The 24,799-nt window shown below is 40.3% G+C and overlaps 1 protein-coding gene across 1 annotated transcript in view; it reads right to left on the bottom strand.

Annotated features, from left to right (window-relative positions):
- Positions 1-24,799, bottom strand: part of RAPH1 (Ras association (RalGDS/AF-6) and pleckstrin homology domains 1) — a 98,119-nt gene that overhangs the window by 53,567 nt on the left and 19,753 nt on the right. The window contains 2 exon segments of the mRNA XM_064161300.1: positions 310-415; positions 2,527-2,646. Of these exon segments, the coding sequence (XP_064017370.1) occupies positions 310-415; positions 2,527-2,646 (226 nt within the window).

The following is a 24,799-nucleotide window of genomic DNA, read 5'->3' as shown; positions in this document are numbered from 1 at the left end:
TCCTACATCCTATCCCATGAAGTAAGATGCTCTCTCTCCCCATTTAACAGATAAACATCAATTCATTCTTTCATGAGACCAGATCCCAGAATGTAGATTTCTGTGCAGACTAGACTACAATTCTCAGACACTGGATGCTGTTAAAATCCTACTGCTTTAGGATACTCAAAATTCTGTGTCATCAGAAACCAATGTCTTCAGTAAACATTTCTCACTTAGGCTACAAGTGTATGTCTTACTATCTTCTAATCTATAACTGGAACAGGTTTCTTTTCCTCAACATTTGAGGGAGAAAATAATTCCACAAACCATTCAAATTGTACATGGAGAAGCGATATGAGAAGTTGGCAAGATTGGTTTCCTGACGAAGAGGTGATCTCTTCACTGGTGCCACAGGCTTGTCTGTATCCAAACTCTGGAAAAAAAAACAACAAAAAAAGCAGAATGAAGATTGAGAAGCAACTAGATAAGCAAATCTTCAAGATGAATGAAAATTAATTTTCATTAAGATAAATTTCTCCAAAACTCCTGGCATATAAAGAAACAAATTTCTTTTTTCAGACTTTAGACTGAAAAGACATGACACCATACTACAGAAATTTATCTTCAGGTGTTTAGTGGAGAAAAGACATTAAAAAAATAGGGAGGTTTTAGAAGCAAAAATGTTAAACAGTTAAAGTAAACTCAGAACTGCTGAAAATTGCAACAGCTCCAAAAGTTTATGATTATGAGAATCAAGGCAAGAGTTCCTTCATGTAACTTGTACCATAGAGCAGGATAAACATTAATGCAATCTGCATCATTGCCAAACAGTGCTCACACCTGCTGCAAAATCTATGACAAGATTTTATAAGGCTTTTGTTAGATCAATAGTGAAAGAAGGCAAAGTGAATTCAAACAATCTCATGGGCATCTTAAAAATTACAAAGCTTTTAAAAAGCAATTCTATGTGAAATGGAATCTGGATCCTACTTGCAATCCCCTCAACGTAAACACAGAGGAAATCTAAAAAAGTTAAAGTTCAAGGAACTCAGGGATGGAAAAAAACCAACAACTTCTTTCCTCCTACTGCTCTCAGAGGCCAGCCTGATAAACAGCAACAAATGCTGAAACTACAGGAAAATGCAGTTTGGAGATCATTAGCTCTAATGACCTGCCTCTGTTGGGACATTGTTTGGGACAGCTGTATCAAGACATGATTACTTTCCAAACAAATGAACTGAGACACAGCTAACTGCACTAACTTGTTTATACAAAACCATATGAGGTCATTCAAAGTTTTTTGGGGGAAATGTAATTTTTCAATAGTCTCAAAAGACAGAAGGGCAGCTGTCAGGCTATGTTGCAAACCATGTTGTATAGCAGTATGAAGGCAGGAAATAATGTGGATCTTCCCTCACCATAACTGCTAATGGGCGTGAAGAAACGTGCATGGATTAGCACACAAATTGCAACATTAACATGAAGCCTGTGTATCTGCAGTGTAGCTATAAGCCCCGAGTAAAGTCTGCTTGGATGTTTTAGGCTGCTAAAATGTGAAAAAAAGGGGCAGAGCCCACACCATCAAAAGGGTCCAACTTACCATTAAAAATTCTGCATACAAAGTTACAAAACCCAGTAAGAATTACAATACACAGGTCTCACATGATCGTCCATTCACCTCAGAAGGCAGCATTCTTTATCATCCTTGCATACTTGCAAGGATGTGTACTTGCATACACAAGTGTGCTATCTATATTTAGATCTTGCAGATCCAGGTTTAACAAGACGACAACAGAGATGAGCTAATCATGTGGCAGAACTTAAAAATCAGGCTCAATTTCCCTTCAGTCTTTGGGGAAGATAAAGATGAGAAAAGCTGCCTCTTCTCCATCATACTAGAACTGCAGATAGCATACCTTTGCTTAAGTCTAAATGACAAAGAGGGAGAAGATTAATTCATCAAGCTCACACAGGTGAATAAAACATAGCAGGCAGCCAAAGAGAAATGGCTTTTCACCCCAGGAGTCTGGCATTCCATGCAAAACAGGATCTGCTTGTGAAGGAAAAGCACCAGAAAGAAGGAGATGCCAAAAGAAGATCAACTGCCTCGATGCAGAAAGCAAACTCTGGAATAACAGTGAGCTCTCTGGGGCGTGTTAGGGTACCTAAACATGTCAACAGTGGCAATATTCCCAATTTTTTTGTGAACAAATAAATGTCCAACCCTGTGTTCTCAGATATAGCCCACTTCTAACCAGCTAAGGTCAGTATTTTGTTGTATACACAAGGAAACAATACCAATTCCACAGTTGTCTGAAAGAACCATATCCTTTGAGAAAGGGCATGCTATCAGGCTGTACAAAATTAATTTAACAACTTTTGAGATAAAACAAGCAAATTTAGAAATGTTAGAGTAGTGAGCTGGTCATATGCTACAGTCTACTCTGCTGCAAGGGTCAGTGCTAATTAGTTAGCATCCAACCAAAAAGGAACATATAATAGTTATGAAAAATTATTCTGTAAGATGATGGAAATCTCCCTAACCTGTGTAAGTTTGTCCAGTTCCCCTAGCCAGGCCCCAAACATCTTGTCCAGATCCTGATCTTCCTTATCACTGTCTTCTTCTGCACCATGGTCAAGTTCTTCATCTGATAATTGCTCCATCTGGGGGGAAAAAAAGAGAAAGTATGAGACTGAAATTGTTTAACTGCCTAAGAAAAGTGGTGCCAGCTACTGAGTTTCTAGAAAGGTGTTCCAAAGTAATAGCGCATCTCTGTCCACAAGCTTTATAAAAATTGTGTAACAGCAGTTTATTATCCTGCCCCCAAGTAAAGACTTAGTGTGAACACTACAATAGATAATTACCAATCCATTCTTGCAGCTCACTTTTGTCAGAACCATGCAGAAAAAGATGAAGAGTCCACAATATTTAACACATGCATTGATTGCCAGCTATTGCTGGCAGTCTATGGACTTTACATTACAAAAATTCAACACTTGTCCAAGGAATTCAGCTGACCACAGTTAAGCAGCACCATTCAATACTGCACTGCAAATAGCTGACTCTACATATCTGTAAAGAGTAATGCCAAACATGCCACAAAGAATGCCAGCAATACATCCCAGGAACAGTTTAAATCTTGGACACTGTCCAGATTACTTCAGTGATAACATGCACAGTTGTTACCCAACAAAGAAACTCCTCTCTGGAATCTTACAGCTATCAGACCCTCCTACATTCAACAAATTTGAGTGACTGAGATAAAGTCTTAACCTTTTTCAAAGGTTATCTGTTATCACAACAAAGGAAATTAATATTTTCATAAATAAGTATTCTATTCCTCAAACAAGTTCTCTAAGCCTCTTACACATAGCCAAGATACACATGCCTCCATGGGTACATCCACATTTTCAAAACCCAAGATCTGGTTCAGAATGAAAACATGCATGCTAGAGGCAGTGGCAGCAATTCAGGAGTAAGCAGGCATTGCAGAAGAGTAAATTATAGGGATGTACTACAGAATGTCCAGAGAGACACAAGAACAGATCACCACTAGAAGCTACACACAAAAAAAAAATATCATGGTGTGCTCTACAGCTTGATTTGGTCAAGTCAGTCATGGTGTATGCAGTAGTTTTCTACACAGCTTTCAGAAAGCATCAATTTACACATCAGATTTTAAAAGTATAAAAATCTAAATGCTAGTTTCCAAGAAAAGACAAATCTTGGTCTGAAAGACATCGTGGCATTGCGTAAGTGCACTGATGAGAACCGTTACAAAAGATGATAAAGGTGATCTCAAGAAAAAGCCTGCTTAATCCAATTTTGACTTTATGTAACAGTTCATGCTAAAAAACGTCAAGATTTAAAATTACATGTTCCTTCTATTTATATATTGCTTATATTTCACTTTCTCATGATGATCTGCAATTTTGAGATCAGCAGAAGCCAATGCCTCCCACAAGATACTGTCATCCAGTTGCTCCAGGAAAAGCCATTTCAGTCTCAAGAGATTTTACTTTTGAAGGAGAGCACCATATAGGTACTTACCTTAAAGGGGCAACAGTATTAAAGCTAGCCTGGTGTGGCATACTGCACTGAGCAAACACTAAACAGACTAAATTCACCCTCTGAATCTCATTTCTTCCAACACTTATTTTGAGTTCTGTTAAGTACTTCTAGCACTTCAGGGAGGCTCTACCTAAAATCTAAGAGTGATGCTAAAACAAGGTGGTGGGGGGGGTGAAAGGCCAAAATGTTTATGTAACAAAAATGTATCCTTTCACCAAGGCTGCACCAGTTTTTCTGTTCTGTAAGTCAGGTGCACCCACCCATGTAAGATTCCTCCCCAGGAAGTCACTTGAAAGTCTTCCCATATAGAAATGAAGACAGCAGAAAGACAGCAACTCGTTTTTGCCTGAACTTCTGCAAAACAAACAGAAACTGGATTCCACCTCCATGCTCCTACAAAGCTTTGCTTTACTACTCCTTAGGCTTTACCATGGACCAGAAATGTGGCAAATTAAAGACAAAACACATTATATTTAAGATTACATGTTTGTATTTGATAGCTTAGCATTTCTCAATGCCTAGATACACTTGAAGTAAAGAATTTTTATTTGAAGACTAGGGGAAGCTTAGTGTGCTTTAGGAAGTATGACTGAACTGGAAATTGTGATGTAAACCAGGCAGAACTCAGTATTTACAGATACTTCACACTGCTAGCTTTTCTGTCTGAGCTATTTTTGCCGCTCTACAGTTAGATGGGATGTATTTTGTAGTGTATTCTATGGCACTGTTCATAACTCATCCTTTCATTAAGAAAGGAGCTTGTTCTTTTTACTAATATTTATGAGTATCTAAGCTGTGGAATGAAAACAGCATTCTCAGTTCCCCATAAACTGTTGCCTGCTTTAGCTATTTTAGCTTGGCATCAGAACACGGCTTTAGTTTCAGTTACTCTGAAGACAGAATTAGCAGCCTAAAGAAAACTTCTACAAGTAAAGTACTGTTGTGTCAGTAAGTCTGGCAACTAAACCCTGCAGTAGTTGCCAGCTCCTTGTAGTCCCCACCCAGGCTTCCTAACGTCAGCTGCATTTCCTATGTGCCTGTCAGCATTCACTTGCAAGAGACACACAGAGCATAGTGTCTCACTTAAGAGACAGCTAATATTAACTTGCTAGCTCTGTAAAAGGGATCTCTCTCAGCATTACAGGAAGGAGATATCCCAAAGGACCTCAATTAAAGGAGTAATGTGATAAATTAAGGCAGAGACTAAATGTTCAGATAACAGTGTCTAAACTTTTTAACACAAATACTCAAAACAGTAACGACTTAAAAAGAGGGAGAATTCCAATTACAAAGCCTAACATTTTCTTTTTTATGACCATTTTCTTTCTCCAGATTGATCACAGCAAATATGTACCACACCTGAGCAATCACAACTTCATTGAGAGTTATCAAACCTTTCTAAGGATGTGCCATTTTTATTTATAGCAAGAAAGAAAAATGGTGTAAGTTTCAGGGTTGGAGGCTGTGTGTGTTTTCTTGCTTGTTTTCATATTTAAATGAGCCATTTAGATCTAATTTAGTTCTAAGAAATAGAAAATAAATGTATTTTCTGCAGTAACACCATTAAGTAAGGCACTTACATGCCTAAATCATTTAAATGGCAGCAGATGTTAAGTAGCTGCTGCTTCTGCTTAGGCTGATACCAAACAAAGTGCCAAAATAATTTTAGAATTCAAGTTACTTGCTCAAGTGTATGTCAGAATAGAAGTTAACGACAATAAGCAGCATCACTGAGGGATACATAGATAAAATAAGGCACCAACATGGCATAGTCTTCCATATGAAAGTAAGGCTTCCTGCACTTGTGTGGTCTATGTACTACTACTGCATTATCCACTATGAACTGCATCACTCAGCTTTAACTCTTTGCAACACTATTTAAACAGGAAGACACATAATTGCTGTAAGTCTGTAGCCTAGTGTAGAAAACATTTCACTACATTTGTTCACCTTCATGAAGCACAATATTCTACAATTATTTTATGAAAAATTACTGAGGCCTTCATTAGAAGTTAATGAACATCATTAACATTTAATCACAACCTACTACTTTAATATTTAGGGAAATAATTTAAGGGGAAGCAAATCAAACATTTACTCTTTCAGGCTGATTCTTAAACAAGCCATTGCAACTTTTATTATTCAAGGACAGGCAAGGTATAATACGATATAAAGACACACAAGGAAAGATGAAAAGCTCATGAACAGTAATTGAAATACAAAACTTTGTCACCTTCAAGAAAAGTCATCGCTGCAAAATTACAAAAGTAACAAACTGCTGTCACCAGAAAGCAACACCCTTAGAGGAAGTAAGTTATAATCAAAAGCACGCTTCTCCTTCACTTGAGACTCCATTGTGCAGAACTGCACTTTGAGATAGTAGTTCCTACCTTAAATCAATTGAGTTAAAGATTACAGGAATTTTTATTTATGAAAACTATTTCCCTATAATGAAAACATTCTGCTCTGGAAAGAAAAAAGTAGTTGCAAAAGAATCATACTGAAATATTTGTCTACACTGCACTTAATGATGGAAAGATTACCAGAAAAACAAAAATAGAATTCCAACTGCAACTGGAAATGCCTATGAGCTTAAAGGGTCAGCAACAAGAATGTTTATTTACTGTAATTTCAGAAGCACTGTAATAAGCATTTTGAACTGGAGTTGCTTAAGTGTGTTCAAAGGCAACTGACAGCATAAAATCTCCAAATGAAAACAAACTATGTTTTCACCCCCCAACCCTTCTTTTATTATTTGAATACAAGCTAGCACAAGCTCATGCTTGTAACTGAACTAAGGGCTTTCTTTCTAAAAAACAGCTATGGAACTTGCTGCAAATCTGTAAGGATAAAGTAGACAATACAAAAATGTTCAAAACACCATCTGAGCAAGTAACTGGATTTCCAAAATGTAAAATCTAGCCCTGAGAACCAAAATGAACTATTATATACCATGCTCTGGTTTAGAAAACATAGTCTGTTTGGAGCTGCTTTAGAAGTCAGAGTTCTTCCATTTGTGATCGTATGTCACAGAATCACAGAATGCATCGGGTTGGAAGGGACCCTTGAAGGTCATCTTGTTCAATCCCCCTGCAGTGAGCAGGGACATCTCCAACCAGATCAGGTTGCTCAGGGCCCCATCAAGCCTGACCTTGAATGTCATCATGCCAGTATCTATTTCTGTTTAAGAAGTTCTGTTTGACAGAACATTACAGTAGTATACCATACGAGCACATAAACACAGTGTGCACACTAATACTACGCTGAGGTTCTAGCAGGTTTTTACTTCTAATATTCATTCACTTAACTGCTTAAATAAGTTTACTTACATAGAAAAAAATGTAAATGCTTTCATAAAACTGACAGCCAGGGCTTGCATCCACATTTCTATACACTTTCATGACATTCTGGTAAATAATGAAAGGTAGTTATGGCACATAAATTATTTGTTTCATATTAATATCCTGTCCTCATATCAGGGATCAGATCCATTGTGTTTTTCAGTAAAACACTTACATAAAATCTTATGCTATAACAGAAACTAACATTTCTCCTTTAAATGTCATACTGCAGCACACTAAGCCAACAATAAGCATAAAATATTATGAAATAAACTGATCTTGAAAAAGATATATGAAGGGGGATTTTAAAAGTCTTGGGAAATATTTTGTGCATTTTCTGACATATTTTAACCCAGCTTACACTAAGATTAATCTAAATGAAAACCTGAACAAAAGAGCTTCTTTTTTTTCCTTTTAGCTTCCAATACCAGAGGTACTGAGTACATCTCTTGCCGCTCCTGGAGGCATTCAAAAAATGACTGGATGAGGCACTTAGTGCCATGGTCTAGATGACTGGACAGGGCTGGGTGATAGGTTGGATTGGATGATCTTAGAGATCTCTTCCAACCTGGTTGATTCTATGATTGATATCAAGACTCCCTACAGCACACAGCCATTCCAACACCTCTCAAATTCAAAAACTAAGGTACAACTCCCTCAGCCAGAACTTCAGTTTGAAAATATCCCAAATAAAAATCTTTGGTCAAGTAAGATTGCCTCCTTCAATATACTTTTTGAGCCAACTTTGAGGTTTGTTTTTCTTTTTCTTTAAGCCACGCTTTAGGCTATCATTTTCCAGACTTGTAGTCACACAACATGGCAAGAACACAAAGAGTGTCTGATAAAAGATTAAATCCTTGGCCATTTCAGTAAAAGCAAAGAGACCTATTATAACCAACAAGCTTATATATCTACTGAGTTAAAATTATGCATTTATGTATTATACAAAGGTAGCATCTGTTGCCACACCCTAAAGAACAACTCATGTCTGTGTGCTCTTTTTTACCAGCAAAACAAGTAAACCTATATATGTAGTAACACTTTAAAATTGAAAAATCCTGAATCTATGCCTTGCACACATGAAGAGGTTTACATACTAAGGAGTACTGCAGGTGACCTCTTGAGGTCCTGGATAGCAGTATCTGTCTCAGTGCAAGATCCAAGAAAGAAATAGTTGCACCTCATCCCACACTAGACTGATAATCTAATTAAGGTATATAAAGCATTCATAGTTACTAATGTATTTCAATACTGGGTCACTGGATTATTAAAGACCATAATAACCTTTAACTCAAGTCTACTACTCGTTTCCTGCCTTTTTTCCCCCCTCCCTTCTCAAGTTATTAAGGATGTCTTCTTTATACCAACCCATTGTCTGTCACATCTGTATTGTCCAACTCAGCTGCATCCCAGCTATCAAAAGAAGCAAAGAATTCAGCACTACTTTGGAGAACTACCTTTATTTGATTCTTTACCTATTTTGTTTGTTTGGGTTTTTTTAAAAATAATTAGTAGCAAGTTGGCCAAAGAGAATGAACAAATGTTTATGCACATGGGGTTCCCAAGATGTTTTTGTTTAAATCAAAATAGAGTGTTGGACTTAAGCAGTAAATCCTACTCTTCAAACATCGTTAAGAGCTGAACATGAAACAAACAAGACTTATTCAAAGCAAGTGGGAGAAGGAAGACAAATAATTATAGAATATGATAAAAAATGTTTTAAAGGCAATTTGCAGTTTGAGCATATTTAATTTTCAAGTGTTTCACGTGGCTGGTTTGGACTGCAGAAATCCAGCAAGTATGAAAACCAGGCAGTCTCACTGCAAGGCCTTTTTCCTCAGGTTTTGTCAAGAGACTCAAAACTTCACAGCTCAAAATATCCCCTCCCTTGACCCACTGATCTGGGCTGGATCTCTGAAACTATGAAAGAGTGTCTGAAAATGCATGTTTTGAGTCGTAAACAGGCTAGAGTCTGAACAGAAGATCAATTAAAAGCTGCTGTAAGTAACAGTTAACTTTTAGCCAAACATACACAGCATGATTTCTAAAGCTACTCCTAAAATGAGGCACATGCCTGTACAAGAACTTGCCTTTGCCTCTAGCTGTTTGTATTTTAACTCCAGTCAGACAACAACCTTTTCACTAAGCTCTTAAAAATAGTTCTCTTTCGGTTATCTGCAAGTTTGCAACACAAATCTTTCCAGTAACACCAGTAAACACATAACTTGCAAAAGTTTTAGCAACTGCTAATAAGTTTTTTTAAAAAATCAACTGGAAGAAGAAAAAAGTTTTAATTAGGTATCAGGTGGTAACATCAAAGCAAAATGTCTTACTGTTCCTGGAATCCCCTCAAATATACTAGTTCTGTATACAGTAAATACAGGTTTTCTAAAACTCAGCACTGCTCATGAGTGCACTCTTAGACTTTTCAGATTACAACAGGCTGTTCAGCAGGTACCTCTAGAGGTTCTGATCAGGAGAAGTCAAACGTACCACAGTTGCTCCCCTGTTCTTCCACAGATTCAGCATCAAATCTTTAGAGTGAAGCCGTGTGTTAAGCAGGGATATGACAACAGAATACTCTTCACAGACAGTACAAATATGAAAGAACAGAGCTCTTTTTGGCTGGCAGCATGGAAACAGAAACATCTAGTTCTCTGTATTCACATGCACTGCAGCTACAGCATCCCTTTCCCTTTGTATTTGATCAAAATCATACACTCCCCCCTCTAACTTTAGTTGACACAAGTGCACACAATTTCCTGAAACAAACTGCAGATAGTAGAATATTCAACATCTTGACTTCTAACAAACAATGGGAAATACTTCTGATGTGTCACAAACTCACACACAAAATACCCACTCACTCCTTTGTGTGAAGGCTTGAAGAGGTAAAATGCCAAGTGGATCAAGTTCTACCATGTATTTCACAGCCTTGTTTCTCATTCTCACTTAAGCTGCCTTAGTAGCATAATTTCTGTTTATATTGACTCTAACTTTCCATAATTACAGTTTTAATTGGTCTCCATGAAGTGACCCCTCGTATGTCTTTCTTTTTGTAAGAGGAGACATAGCAAAATCACCAAAATATCTACTGAAGAATCTAATTGCATCTAAAATCTGTGCTGCTGAGAAGGCACACAGTAAAACCTTTATTCCCTCCAATGTATTTCAGTGCCTGTCTCACATCTAGCCAAACAGATGCTGTCTTGGAAAGAAGGAGCTTTATCAACCATTGTGTCCCATTTCCTGAACCATGATTCCAGCCAGAGAACCCAAGTGGGCACTACAAATCCCATAAAAAGAGCACCCTAGATGATGTCATGTCTTGCAGCAGATTCTTTCTGAAGACAACCTGAAGACAGTTCTAAAGAATTGCTTATCAGTTAGCTAAAATATTTTCCAAGAGGATAAAATGTAGGCACTCTCTAAAACAATGACATTCAATAGTTGCAGAATCCAAAATCTTGGTCTTACCAGCCAAGACTAGAGAATTTGCAGTGTGAAAACAGAGTGAGACTGTGAAAGCTAAGAAAAGGTTATAGCTTTAAATCTGTATCAGGCTACCTTCAGTAGGCAGAGATGTACTTAAAAACACACATTAGCTCCAATTTTCTTTGTTATGTAGTTATCACAACACAAGCACTATTGCAGCAACTCTTCCCATTCAAGTTTAGCTTTGGAATCACATCCACAAAGAGTAACAAACATCAACAAGCTGATGAAGAGAGAGGCAGAATGAAGCTTAATGTTGTAACTTCAAGAAGTGTATGTCTGTAAATATTTGTTTCACATAAAGAATATTTTAAAATATTAGCAGAAAGTAGACAGAAGATGCATTTTGTATTATAAATGAAACAGAAATACCCTGCAGCAGCTGCAACTTTGATAAGACAGCTAGATATCAAGGAAAGGCTCCACAGTCAAGCTAAGCTTTGTTACACAATTTGAGAATGCACAAATTCAAAGCTTTAAGGGGGCTATTTACATTTGACTCCAGACAACATATACTTGGAACATGCTCATGACTGTATTAGAAGAGGACAGAAAACCACAATCAGGTTCATCTGCCTTAGAGATATTTAGATAAATGGTAAATTTTGCTGGAATAAATGACCATTACAAAACATCTCTCTCTTAACCACTGAAGAACCACAAGAGACTCACAAGTTCTGCTATTTCAGCCCTCAATTTTTCTTTCAGACAAATTCTTCCTACAAAACCTTGACTACACTTCCAACATGTTGCAGGCCATTAAACCTCCCCCAGTTGAAACTGATGGAGCCTCTAAAATAACTGAAAAACTACTAAGAAAATAATTTTCAGAAGCCTCTAAAAGGTGACTCTTGGTCCATACAGATTAGAAAAAAGAAAAGCCTTTAGACACTTCTTGCCAATTTGATCTGAGAGAGAGGCAAGCACATTTCTGCCAGCTCTAACCATTAGTTTGAGTATGCAGCAAGTCAGACTACGCAAGCATCTCAGAACGAGAATTCCCCTCCTCACACCACTGGGCTCCTTGCTTTGCTTTCCCAATTCTATTTCAGAAAACCCAACACTCCAAAACATTTTATTGTGAAGTGGGGAAGAAGGGAGGAGATGTGCAGCAGCAAAGGGAGAAGACACAGCAGGCAACTTTTTTCAGTCCTGAAGCATAATAATTCAATTACAGTTATTATCCTAATGCATTGCTGCAAATGACAGGAGAACACTAGGGGCAATGTAGGTAAAGCTTTTGCCACAAGGCAAGTGGATGAGAGTGTGTGCATCTCAATAACCTGATAGACTCACGCGTTCCAATCTGTCAGCCGGAAGCTCTGCTAAAGTATACATAAAAATTTCAGAAATGGAAAACAAAAACTTAGATGTCTGAACTTCTACTGAAACTTCCCACTGGCTTTAAATGACATTAAGTTAAAATGCAAGCCAGCAACATCTTTGTATGCATTTACCAGCAAAACTACAACAGCACACCAGGTGAAAGAAGGTAGAAAGATTTCCATTCTACAGATAAGGACCAAGACAAGGAACACAAAGCAAAATGCTCATGGTTTGTGAAGATGAAACAAGAAAAACTGCCTGCATCCACAGCTGTACCTTCAACATTCTGCATGTACCAACAGAACACAAAATCTGATTAAAAAGCAGAGAAACATGCATGGAATTCTGCATAAAAGGTTAAAAGATTCTATTTCGCAATGAGGACATTTTCAGATATACTACTAGCAAGAGTCAAAATGAGGATACAAAAGGTCTAACACATTTTGCAATGCCTCACTCGTCCGTCTCTTTCCTCTGTTGATGCTAATGTTCACTGAATTACAGTAGATGAAAAAGATGAAAAATAAACGAGTAAGTCAAATTCAAACAATAACACACAACAAAATCAAGGCTGTCTTATTCTGTAGGAGGACCTCACAAGAGCCTTCAGAAGGATTTCAACAACCAAAACATAAGCAAAACATTTTTTTGTTATGCAGATCAACTTTCTTCACTCTCAGGCAGTACACAATTCCATCCCTATCCCTGCTGTTCAAAACGCAGGTTGTATTTACTATTCTCCTCACAGGCAATGCATAAAAAAGGTACTTCTATATCGGTGCCATTGGGTAAGGAAACCTAGAGAACAGGAAACTTCTTAATTCAGGATCAGCAGGTGACTGAAACTGCATGAAGGGATGTGGACTCCATAGGAGACTATGTCTCAAACAATACATTAGAAGAGACACAGAATGAAGAAACAGCTTGGTATACACTCACAGTTAAACTTAATGGGCATTGAAAAACACTTGTTGTTAGCTAGATTTAAAGGAAATCTTTCCACTACCAACACTAAACTAAGCACAATTTAAGAATGCAACTGAAGCAGGTAAGACTACATTCCTTCTGCTCCCAGACTGATCGCTCCACAGGTACCCAATCGATCTTCAGTACTGCACAGTAGATCTCTTCAATACAGAAAAGTATTAGGAGTCACAACGTAAACTAATTTTTGTGAGCTCACTTGCCTCTTGCAGCCTCATCTATTCCAGAAAAGATTAGGTAATTATTCTTCTCAATCAGCAGACTAAGAATATCAATGAATTTTGTAATTATACTTGGCCTTATGCATACATCCCAGGAAATACCCAAATACATCTCTCTACAACTACCTGAAAAGAGATTGTAGTGAAGTGGAACTTGGTCTCTTCTCCCTAATAACAAGTGACAGAATGAGAGGAAATGGTCTCAAGTTGCACCAGGGAGGATTTAGATTGAATATTAGAAGATTATTCCTTGAAAGGATTCTCAAACTGGAATAGGCTCCCCAGGAGGCAGTTAAATTGCCATCCCTGGAGTTGTTCAAAAGATGCATAGATATTGTGTTACTGGGGCATGGTTTAGCAATAAGCAGTGCTTATTGAAGACAGTAAATATGAAGGATCAAAACACCTAGGAGAAAGTAAGAACATAATTTAGGTCAAAGTATCATGGGAGTGAGAACATTTCCTCACAAGACTCTGAGCTACTCTATGCTATAGTAGTTAAAAGCTACTTTTTGCTCAGTGAACCTTCTCAAAGGTTAAAAATAATCACTATGCTCACCTAAGATACTACACCAGACACTGGGAATCTGTATGATGTGTGTACTATCTAGGCTCAGAAGTTGCCAAATCCCTTTCAGCAAGGGCCTAGTGACAGACTATAAACCATAGATCAAAAAACAAAGGAGGAGTACTTTAGCTATGACACATCACCATTCCCCACAAACTGTTTTGTATGAACTTTTGTATCAGGGTATACATTTTCTACACTAACCTCAGCTGCAACAGGACAGAAGATGATTTAAAATTTCTGGTAAGAATTAAGATTGCATTGTGGAGGTCTGCATTTCACTATAGCTGGAACTACCATCTCCAGTTTAAATAAACAAAAGGTAAATGAAAATAAACTTGTGTATTTTCCAGAAAACCCCATAAATCAAAGATTGATACATCTGAGGTATATGTGTGTTTAATTCTTAGTATTTGAGTCATCACATTTTGTTGTTTATACTTTACCATGACAAAACAGCAGAAGCTTAAGAAACACAACTTGGGAAAAAAACAAACTGTTTAGAGAAGTAGGAAAGTAGTCTTTTGGGTGAAATACTGAAGAAGGAAAAAGAATATTCCATTTAGAAGTTATCTGATTTACTTTAAACCAACTCTTAACAAGCTGAATCAAAGAATACCAACACTGGCTTAAATGAAAGGTAAACAGATCTAAACAACAGGCTACCCTAGCTCAACTAACTTTACATTTTAAGCCACCAATAAAATCAAATTTAAGTATTTGAATTGGCAGTCGACATTCATCCTCCAACTTCACTGCAAATTTCAAGCAGGGACATTAAGTCCCTCTCTATCCACATCGCTCTCTTACATCTCCAGCTTCTACATAAAAAGATCTGTGTGCACTGAGGTGACAGATGAGGATAGTCACTGATGCAGAAAAATAAATAAATTTTATACAATTAATACACTACCAGAAAAGAGATAAATACAACCCAAGGAGAGGTTTTCTCCATGGGAGGTTTGGAAGCACTACAAAGAGAAGAGCCTCATGAGTCTAGGAGAAAGACTGATGTTTGTCACTGGACAGAGTTGAGTCTGTCAAGCAGTCAAGACTGCAAAGAAAGGCTGAGACTTAGCAGGAATGGGACAGTTTTCTGTGACAGGAACCGATCCCTGTCTGCTCACGAGATAGCGAAGTGAGGCGCATGGTCTGAAGGGGCCCTTGCCCAAAGGAATTTGGGAGCAATTATGTGGCACAGAAAGTAGAAAGTACAGGTAAGACCTACACAGTTTGGATGAAGGTGGAAAAACACATTCATTTATGAATCTCACAACAGCAGTAGATCCACTGATTCGAAAGAGTACTTCAATAGCATCTCCCTTGGATCTTGCAGGTGCATAGGCACAGTTTGAGATGTCCATAAACCCCACATGTATTAACAACACACAAAGACAACTGCAGAAAGTGCAATTCATCATTTTCCTTGTTGATACTGAAAGAATCCAAGTTGTATCCTGACAACCCCAACAGGCAAGAAAATAAAAAAAACCCAAAGTTAATTCCCTGGACAGAAGCCCTACCCTTAGCACAACTGTTTTCAGCACTTGCTCTTTCTTCTCAAAAAATACAAGAAAAGCCATTCCAGAAATGATCTCAATCCACAAAACAACTTCTGTAAGACATGTATCTGGTTGTGCAGCGTGCCAAAACCCGTAACAATTCCACCGCCACTATTTCTCTGGCAAAGCCTGCACAAATCACTGATGAGGATAAAGTCTGTGAGCAGATACAGAAAGGCAGGGTCATCACTGATTGAGGCTGAAAATACAACTTAATTCTTACTTGCCATTTTATCAGAATGTCACTGAAAGATTTGCTCTAAAGCTTCTTAAATAAAACAGAGAAAACAGATAGTATTTCTCACTGCATTTTTTTCTTTTTAATAGTTTATTCACTTGGACTTTGCTTTTACTGTCAGTTTAATCTCATTTCTCTGCAAGTACAGATTAATTATCTTAAATCAAGAAGTCCACATAATACCTCAAAACAGCATCAACACTTTGAGGCATAAAGCCATGAAATTAGTCACAGACTCCTAACAGAAATCTATGCATTCTCTACTGAGCATTGACCTTAATCTCTAGGTTATAAGTTTCCTGAAACTATTTTTTTAAATTGTATTAAATTTGTATACTTAAGATGTGTATCACTTCAGTTTCTAAATAAATCTTGGCAGCAGAGAGTGAGGGAGGGAAGGAGTGGGGGGAAACACCAGTTCTAGACTATTTCCTGGGAGGGGGGGAACACTTAAAGCAAGAAATTAGCTTCAGCTAAAAAGTTTTATGTCAAAGATTAGAGCAGTACAAAATCCAGTACAGCACCAGCTGATGCATACCAAAAGAACCTTATCTGGAATGCAATTGTAGAGATTAAGACCAAATATAAATATTTAACACAGAATCCTGAAGAAGTATGAAAAGCAACTTTCACAGCAAAAAGGGAAAAAAAGGAAACATAAATCATGCCACTGAGGAAGCGAACATGAAACTTCCATACTGCAGAACACTGACAGAAGACAAGGCTGGCAGCTGGGTCTTGTTAAAGAAGTACTTTAAACAGAAGGATTTAAATTCACAGGATTAGCCCAGCATTCCTAGGAAACGCTGTTTGGATCTTAAGATGCAGAGGTCTTGTCTAAACAGCTCAGCACCAAGAGTCACATAAACAACTACTGTAAAGTCTGCTGTCACCACATTTGGTAGCTTTTTGAAAATGGCACTTTCCTTGCATGTGAAAACTAAAGGCAGTAGCATGCTTTGCTACTACAATTGTGAGGAAAAAATAAATCAAGTGAATCAACAAACTCCATACAGACACTCCTTAATATAGATTTCAAGATTACCTCCACAAAGTTTCTTGATTAACTCTCCCCAAACTTCTAACCTCATGAGTTTTTTTAATCAGTGAATGATAACTGTAAGCAAGTAGCTTAGTGCAGCTACTATGCACACACATACAGACAACGTACACTATAATTCGCTTTGCATTTCGCTTATAAACATTCTTGGAAGTTTTGCAATTCAGTATTCAATCTTTTTGTCTCATGTTGTGGTCAGCATCAATAGAGTAAGGCAACAGATATTTATATTATGAAAATAAAACGACATGAAAGGGTGACTTAAATAATTTTAAAGTTTAAGAAAGGGGTTTTTTAAAGTCACATTTATTAAATCAGGCTAATTTACAACTAGAGACAATTGGAGGTTTTCAGTGTTTGAAATTATCTTTCCTTTACAGAAAGATGAAGAATCACAGAATCAACCAGATTGAAAAAGACCTTTGAGATCATCGATCAAGTCCAACCTATCATCTAACACCTTCTAATTAACTAAACCATGGCACTAAGTGACTCATCCAGTCTCCTTTTAAACACCTCCAGGGATGATGAATCCACTACCTCCTCAGGCAGCCCATTCCAATAGGCAATCACTCCTTCTGTGAAGAACTTCTTCCTAATACCCAGCCTAAACCTGCCCTGACTCAGCTTGAGACTGTGTGCTCTTGTTTTGCCACTGGATGCCTGGGAGAAGAGACCAACCCCCACTTGGCCACAGCCTCCTTGCAGAGCAGTACACTGGAATGGGCTTCCCAGAGAGGTTGTGGAATCTCTTTCTATGGAGACTTTTAAGGCCTCTCTGGATGCATTCCTCTGTGACCTAGGATTGATTGTACGGTCCTGCTCTGGCAGGGGGGTTGGACTTGATGATCTCTTTGGGTCCCTTCCAACCCCTAACATCCTGTGATCAGGTCACCCCTGAGCCTCCTCTTCTCCAGGATGAACAACCCCAGTTCCCTCAGACGCTCCTCGTAGGGCTGTGCTCCAGCCCCCTCACCAGCCTTGTTGCCCTTCTCTGGACACATTCAAGCATCAGAACATCTTTCTTAAATGGAGGGGCCCAGAACTGGACACAGTACTCAAGCTGTGGCCTAATCAGTGCTGAGTACAGGGGCAGGAGGACTTTTCTGGTCCTTCCACCATTTCCGATACAGGCCAGAATGCTGTTGGCCTTCTTGGCCACCTGGGCACACTGCTGGTTCACATTCAGTTGGCTGTAGACCAGTAGCCCCAGGTCCCTCTCTGCCTGCCTGCTCTCCAGCCACTCTGTCCCCAGCTTGTAGCACTGCATGGGGTTGTTGTGGTCAAAGTGTAGATCCAGGCACTTGGACTTGTTAAAACTCATGGCATCTGTCCAGCCTGTCCAAGTCCCTCTGCAGAGCCCTTCCACCCTCTAACATATCGAAACTTACTGATGGTGGACTCAATCACCTCATCCAGATCATCAAGAGGCATCTTGCATTCTGTTTCCTGGAGAATGAAGAATGACCACATCCCATTGTCCTTGTCCAAGAAAGACATGTGACTAGGACACTCAAGGCTTTCCTAACAAAAAAAAAATCTTGGGAATTTTTGGTTTTAACAGGTATATACAGTTCAGTACTCAAACAAGGATACCAGACTACTATATTCTCAGTTGTGGCTATGGTTTCTCCCAATACTCTGTAAAAAGCTTGATGCCTTTGAAAGCAGGGCCTTTGTCTTTCTTCCCAATATCTGTCTGAAAAATACACTGAGACTCAAACCCACAAACTTTAGAAAACTTCAAGCAATTCAATAGTTTGTCAAGAAGCAAACATCCCTGCCTCTTTTTAATATCAAGGGTCATTTTCCACTCTGAATTCAATGGAAAAAATTGAAAGAAGTCTAACTCATAGATTACTTTTTACAGCTACTCAGATATTTTCATTCCTTCATCTCTCCCTGTTACAAATGTAGATACTACCAATATTTAAACAAAGAAAACAAAGAAAAACAACCAAACAAGAAAAAATCCCACCAGACATACTGATACTACAATATTGCTTTTAAAGAACCCTTTTTTAGATGTATTATTTACACACACTAACTTGTTTTTGTCCTACAGAACACAAAATTCATGTCCTCGCATGAAAACAATTACACACAATTTCTAAGCATCAAAAATTAGCACCACAGGGATAAAAAGAAGCTTATGGTGTAACATATACTGAATTTGCATCATGCTTAAAAGCATCTTGCCCTTCCCAAGGCAAAACACTACCTAGGTTTACAATATCGCTGCAGTCACCCATAGCCCTTCAAAATACTTCACGCTGTGTCCACAGGGCTGATTGCCAGTGCTGTCATTTCCTTCAGCATAATTTGGAAAACAGCAGGAAACATGGCTCACAACAAATCCAGGAATAGCTGGCATACACAAAACATAGAGAATCTACTGTCCATCCTGAGCCCATTTTTGAAATCTAAGTATGCTTACTGCAACCGAACCACAGGGAATTACTCCCAGCACGAAGAACTCTCTTCTGGTCAAGAATTCTCACAGATGAATATTTTTCTGCTATATAAAATGAGGACAAGCTCTTATTCTAGACATATATTCTTTTGGCAGGACTAGAGGAGGAGGTTACATCTAGTTCACAGCAAATTAGGTCACCCATTTCACAAGCAAATGCAAACTGCGCATTGAAGTTTGCGAGCATTTCGTAGGCATTTTCCCTCGACAGATATTTGGAAGAGATTTATCACAAATTCGGCATACAGCTAGATTAATTATAAATGCACGAGGAAGGAAGTTTACAAACTGAGTCAAACAAAAAAATCATTGTATCATCTTAACAGCTGTTGAAGAATTTGGCAAGCCTCACAAACAAAGTTTTTTTTTCTGAATAAACCCAAAAGAACAATTACTTTTGTTTCCTCAAAAATACCTTCTTTGATATAAAGACCTCTCTAAGGATTTAGCCAGATGAATGGACTACAGAATACAACACTAAAAGTGGAATATGCATCAGAGTGACTCTTTTTACTGCTAAAGCAGCTGTAATGACTTGACCACAATGTATAAGGAATGTCATTTTTGACACGTGAAATAGTAATTACTTGGAGCGCAATCACATCTTGTTAAGGGCAAACACGAGTAAAAAAATAACTGATATGCTATAGCCAAAATGAGCCACAAACCGACAAAAGCAGTTATTTTAAAAGTAGGTGACAGAGTATGAAAGGCACACCAGAGTAAGTCTCTGATTTCATTAGAACCTCAGTATTTAAAAGCAAAATAATTTCCAAGTTGTCTTTGTTCATTGAACTATGAATAAGTTTATGCAGATGCAGCAGTTTGTGGAACATTCCATTTGCCCTGGATTGCTAACAGTGAGGTGTGAATTGGCTGTAAGATTATTTTTCTTTGTTTCAGTTTGACTTTTTGTAGAAAATAATATTATGCTTAATCCAAACTCTCTACCTCAAACTGAATTAAAATCAGAAAGGTACCATCATGAAAGGATTTACAATGAAGCTTATAAATCCTTCAGAAAGACAATAAAGTTTCACTGAGAGGAGCTACAGCCTAGCACATCTTAAAGGACCAGTTTGTGACAAACCAGAAGAGGTTTACAAGCCAAAAAAATAAATAATTTCTGATGAGTTACAAATGTCATTCCACTGGGACCCTTCTTCATGTTCACCCTGCAACCCACTATATCTTTATAGTAAAGGTAGTTTATGATTATTAAAAGACATCATCAAATTTCTTATGTATACTTATTTATTAATAACTTTTGCCAGGGACCCAGACCGGAATGTAAAGGAATGCTGCACCAGGCAGAATCACAAATAGTTCCACATAACTGTTTCCACCAGAAGGAAGGGAACACTGGAATGAAATGGTGATTCCTCCTTGGAGGTCCTGAAATCTATACAGGTGATGGACTGTGTATAGGGTTAACACTCCTGGGGGAGTGACCCTGAACCTGACCCTAGGGGTCTTGGCCCCTCCTCAGGGGTGGGCCACACTCCAGGTGATGGTTAGCCCACTCCCCCCACTTCCTGTGGTATAAAAGACAGGAGTTCTCCTGTCTCTTCCTCTTTTCGCCCTCTTGCTCGTTCCTCCTCTACCTGCGTTTCATGATCACACACACACACACTGATACTGCATACCAGCCACGAGGCAGAGACACCATCACACTACTCGGGTTGTATCCATCCCTGTTTTGTATTTTGCTGTTTTCCCTTCCTCATCCTTTGTAAACTCCCCTACCTCCAATCCTTTTTTTTCTAAGTTATTGTTAAACTTTTCCTTTTTTACTTCCAAATCGAGTGAGATTGATTTATTGGGGTGTCCCTACCTTTTATCTCTCTCCCTGTCTTTTGGGGAAAGGAGGGGGAGGAGGGGAGGGCACTCTATAAACTCTATAAATTCTATAAATTGTCATTGGGTCTACCAAATTTATAAGAGTCTCTGGGAACTTGCATTTGAACCCAAGACAATTTATTTGGCGTCTCAACGTGGGGCTAGGTAGAAAGAATTCTTTCAGAGAAGATTTGGAAGTTAAAAAATGGATATTCTGAAAGTCTTAATCATTAACGCTTTTGCATGGCTGTTGTGGGGCTGGCTGTTAAAGTTTATAAGTTACCATGTCTTCTGGATTGTCATTGATATGCTCTGGGAATATTCTAAGCATTTGCCTGCCCGAGTCTATGCCTATTTCCTGAATTCTGTTAGTAATATCACTGTGTTTAGAAATGTTTCTGGAACATGGAATCAATCTGAGTATATGCATTGGAGCACAGAAGCTCCAGATATTTTGGGCGAGAAATGGTACTGGATAGCTGTTATTTCACTGTGTGTAAATGTGGGTTTGGGAATTAATAAGATAGCGGTGAACTGGGACACGTGGAAATATCGAGTGGGCGCCGCCATTAGGGTGCTTAGGGGGAGGGGTGGTCCTCACTGCCCCAGCTGCAACTGCGGGGGATGGGCGACAGGGCAGACCGCCCCTAGCGCGGCTCCGCCCCGAACTCCGCCTCCGGTCCCGCCCAGGGCAGCCCCCCGGACCCTGCCCCCTCAGCCCAGCCCCCTTCACCTAGCGCCAATAACCACGCGGCCAGCAAGATCAAATCAAAACCCTCCCGCAGATGCCGATCCAGGGCAAGGGACCTCTTCGGGAACCAGCACCCCCCAGCAACAGCAACCAGCTGGAAATGGACCTGATAATGGAGTGATCCTTATCAGCTCCACGCCCAGAAAGGAAATCAGGCACATAAGGCAGGAGTATGCAAGGGCAAACGGACAGTCCCTTTTAGCCTGGCTTTTGAAATGCTGGGATGCAGGAGCAGAAACAGTGGACCTAGATCACAGGGAGGCGAAACAGCTGGGATCCTTGTCGAGGGATGGAGGTGTGGATAAGGAGCTGGGAAGGCTCGATGGTACCCACTCACTTTGGGCCAGGCTTCTGATAGCTGTGAGGTACAGGTACCCGACTAAGGATGACATGATTTTCCATCCCCTTAGATGGACAGATATGGAACAGGGGATCTCATACCTGAGGCAAATGGCGGTTCAAGAGATAATTTATGGAGCCGACCAGAGGCCCTCGGACCCTGATGATGTCCGCATGAAGCCAGCCCTCTTAAAGAAACTGACTCAGTGTGCCCCTTCCACATATGCCCCCACATTGGGAGCACTGCTGCTGGGCAGAGACCCCAACAACCTTCCCACAATCAGGGAGTTTGTGAATGACCTAAGACAGTTTGAAGACAGTTTGTCGAGGAAAACCTTAATTGCCACTGTAGAGACCCTCACCCAAGAAATGAACGAGCTAAAAGCCTCTTTCTCTGAAATGCAGAAGGCAGAGGAGGACTGCTCTTCACCTTCAGAATGGGTGCAAGTCTCAGCTATAAGGAACACACGCCGTGCTCCTCCTCCTCCCCGCAGGAGACCAGCCCAGAGCAGACAGGGTACACACAGGGGGTCACTCTGGAGAACACTGTGTGACCATGGGGAAAACATGGATAGATGGCATGGCCAGCCCACCTCAGCTCTATCGGCCAGGGTAAGGGAACTGCAGGGGACAAACACAGGGAATAACTCCTCCAGAAGAGGGGTTGCCCCAGTGTCCCGCAGGCAGCGCTCTCGCTCAAGGGGTGGTGAAGCCAGTAACTCAGGTCCATGTGCCTCATGCAGTCACACTGCTCAGAATTAGAGGTGCCCTGTCTCCAGCCAGGCGGAGGCCAGGGATAACAGAGTATATTGGGACGTGTTTGTGAAATGGCCTGGCACTTCTGAAGCCGAGAAGTACAGAGCGTTGGTAGACACCGGTGCCCAATGCACTCTGATCCCCTCCAGCCACAGGGGGACAGATACTGTTACAATTGCAGGAGTCACAGGGGGGTCTCGGGAGTTGACTGTGCTGCAGGCTGAGATAAGCCTCACCGGGAATGTGTGGGAGAAGCACTCCATAGTAACTGGCCCTGATGCACCTTGCATCCTGGGGATTGACTTTCTCCGGGAAGGGTACTTTAAAGATCCAAAGGGGAACAAGTGGGCTTTTGGCATAGCAGCTGTAGAGACTGCAGACAAAGAGCAGCTGTCTATCATGCCTGGCTTGTCAGATGACCCTTCCGTGGTTGGTACCCACAAGGTGGAAGATGTTAAGTTACCTATTGCTTCTCGTGTAGTTCATCGCAGGCAATACCGCACCAACAGAGACTCCCTGCTACCCATACAGCAGCTGATTCGCCGCCTGGAGCAGCAGCTTGTCATCAGCAAGAGCCACTCGCCCTTCAACAGCCCGATATGGCCAGTGCGAAAGGAGACGGGGGAGTGGAGACTCACGGTGGATTTCTGAGGCCTGAATGAAGTGACTCCTCCAATCAGCGCAGCCGTGCCTGACATGTTGGAGCTGCAGTATGAACTGGAAACAAAGGAGGCCAAATGGTATGCCACAATTGACATTGCTAATGCTTTCTTCTCCATCCCCATTGCAGAAGAATGTAGGCCGCAGTTTGCCTTCACCTGGAGAGGAGTCCAGTACCACTGGAACAGACTGCCTCAAGGGTGGAAGCACAGCCCTACAATCTGCCACAGCATCATCCAGACTGCACTGGAGAAGGGTGGAGCTCCTGAACATCTGCAGTACATCGATGACATCATTGTATGGGGTGAGACAGCAGAGGAGGTCTTCCAGAAGGGTGAGAAGATCATTAATATCCTGTTGGATGCTGGTTTTGCCATTAAGAGAAGCAAAGTGAAAGGGCCTGCCAGAGAGATCCAGTTCCTGGGAGTTCGATGGCAGGATGGCCGACGCCACATCCCTATGGATGTGGTGAATAAAGTGGCCACTATGGTGGAACCCACTAACCGGAAGGAGACACAATCCTTCCTGGGGTTTGTGGGCTTTTGGAAGATGCACATTCCCGGGTACAGTCAAATTGTGAAACCCCTCTTTGACATTACAAGAAAGAGGAATAACTTTGGGTGGGGACCTGAGCAGCAGGTGGCATTTGACCAGATCAAACGAGAGGTGGTCCATGCCATGGCCTTGGGACCAGTTCGAACCGGCCCAGAGATTAAGAACATTCTCTACACAGCAGCCGGTGAGAATGGTCCTAGCTGGAGCCTATGGCAGAAAGCTCCTGATGAGACAAGAGGCCGCCCACTCGGGTTCTGGAGCAAGGCGTACAAAGGCTCAGAGACCAAGTATACCCCCACAGAGAAAGAAATCCTAGCTGCCTATGAGGGAGTCAGAGCTGCCTCTGAGGTGATTGGGACGGAGTCACCACTCCTTTTAGCTCCAAGGCTTCCAGTCCTGACTTGGATGTTTAAGGGGAAGGGTTCGACTCCGCACCATGCCACAGATGCCACTTGGAGTAAGTGGATGGCTCTGATAACTCAGAGGGCTAGGATGGGGACTCTCGAGCGTCCAGGCATTGTGGAGGTCATCACCAACTGGCCAGAGGGCACTGACTTTGGAAAGCCAACAGAAGAGA

The sequence above is a fragment of the Pogoniulus pusillus genome, chromosome 2 (assembly GCF_015220805.1).
Source record: "Pogoniulus pusillus isolate bPogPus1 chromosome 2, bPogPus1.pri, whole genome shotgun sequence".
In the NCBI taxonomy this organism is placed as follows: Eukaryota; Metazoa; Chordata; class Aves; order Piciformes; family Lybiidae; genus Pogoniulus; species Pogoniulus pusillus.
This window is presented reverse-complemented; position numbering and strand designations above follow the sequence as displayed.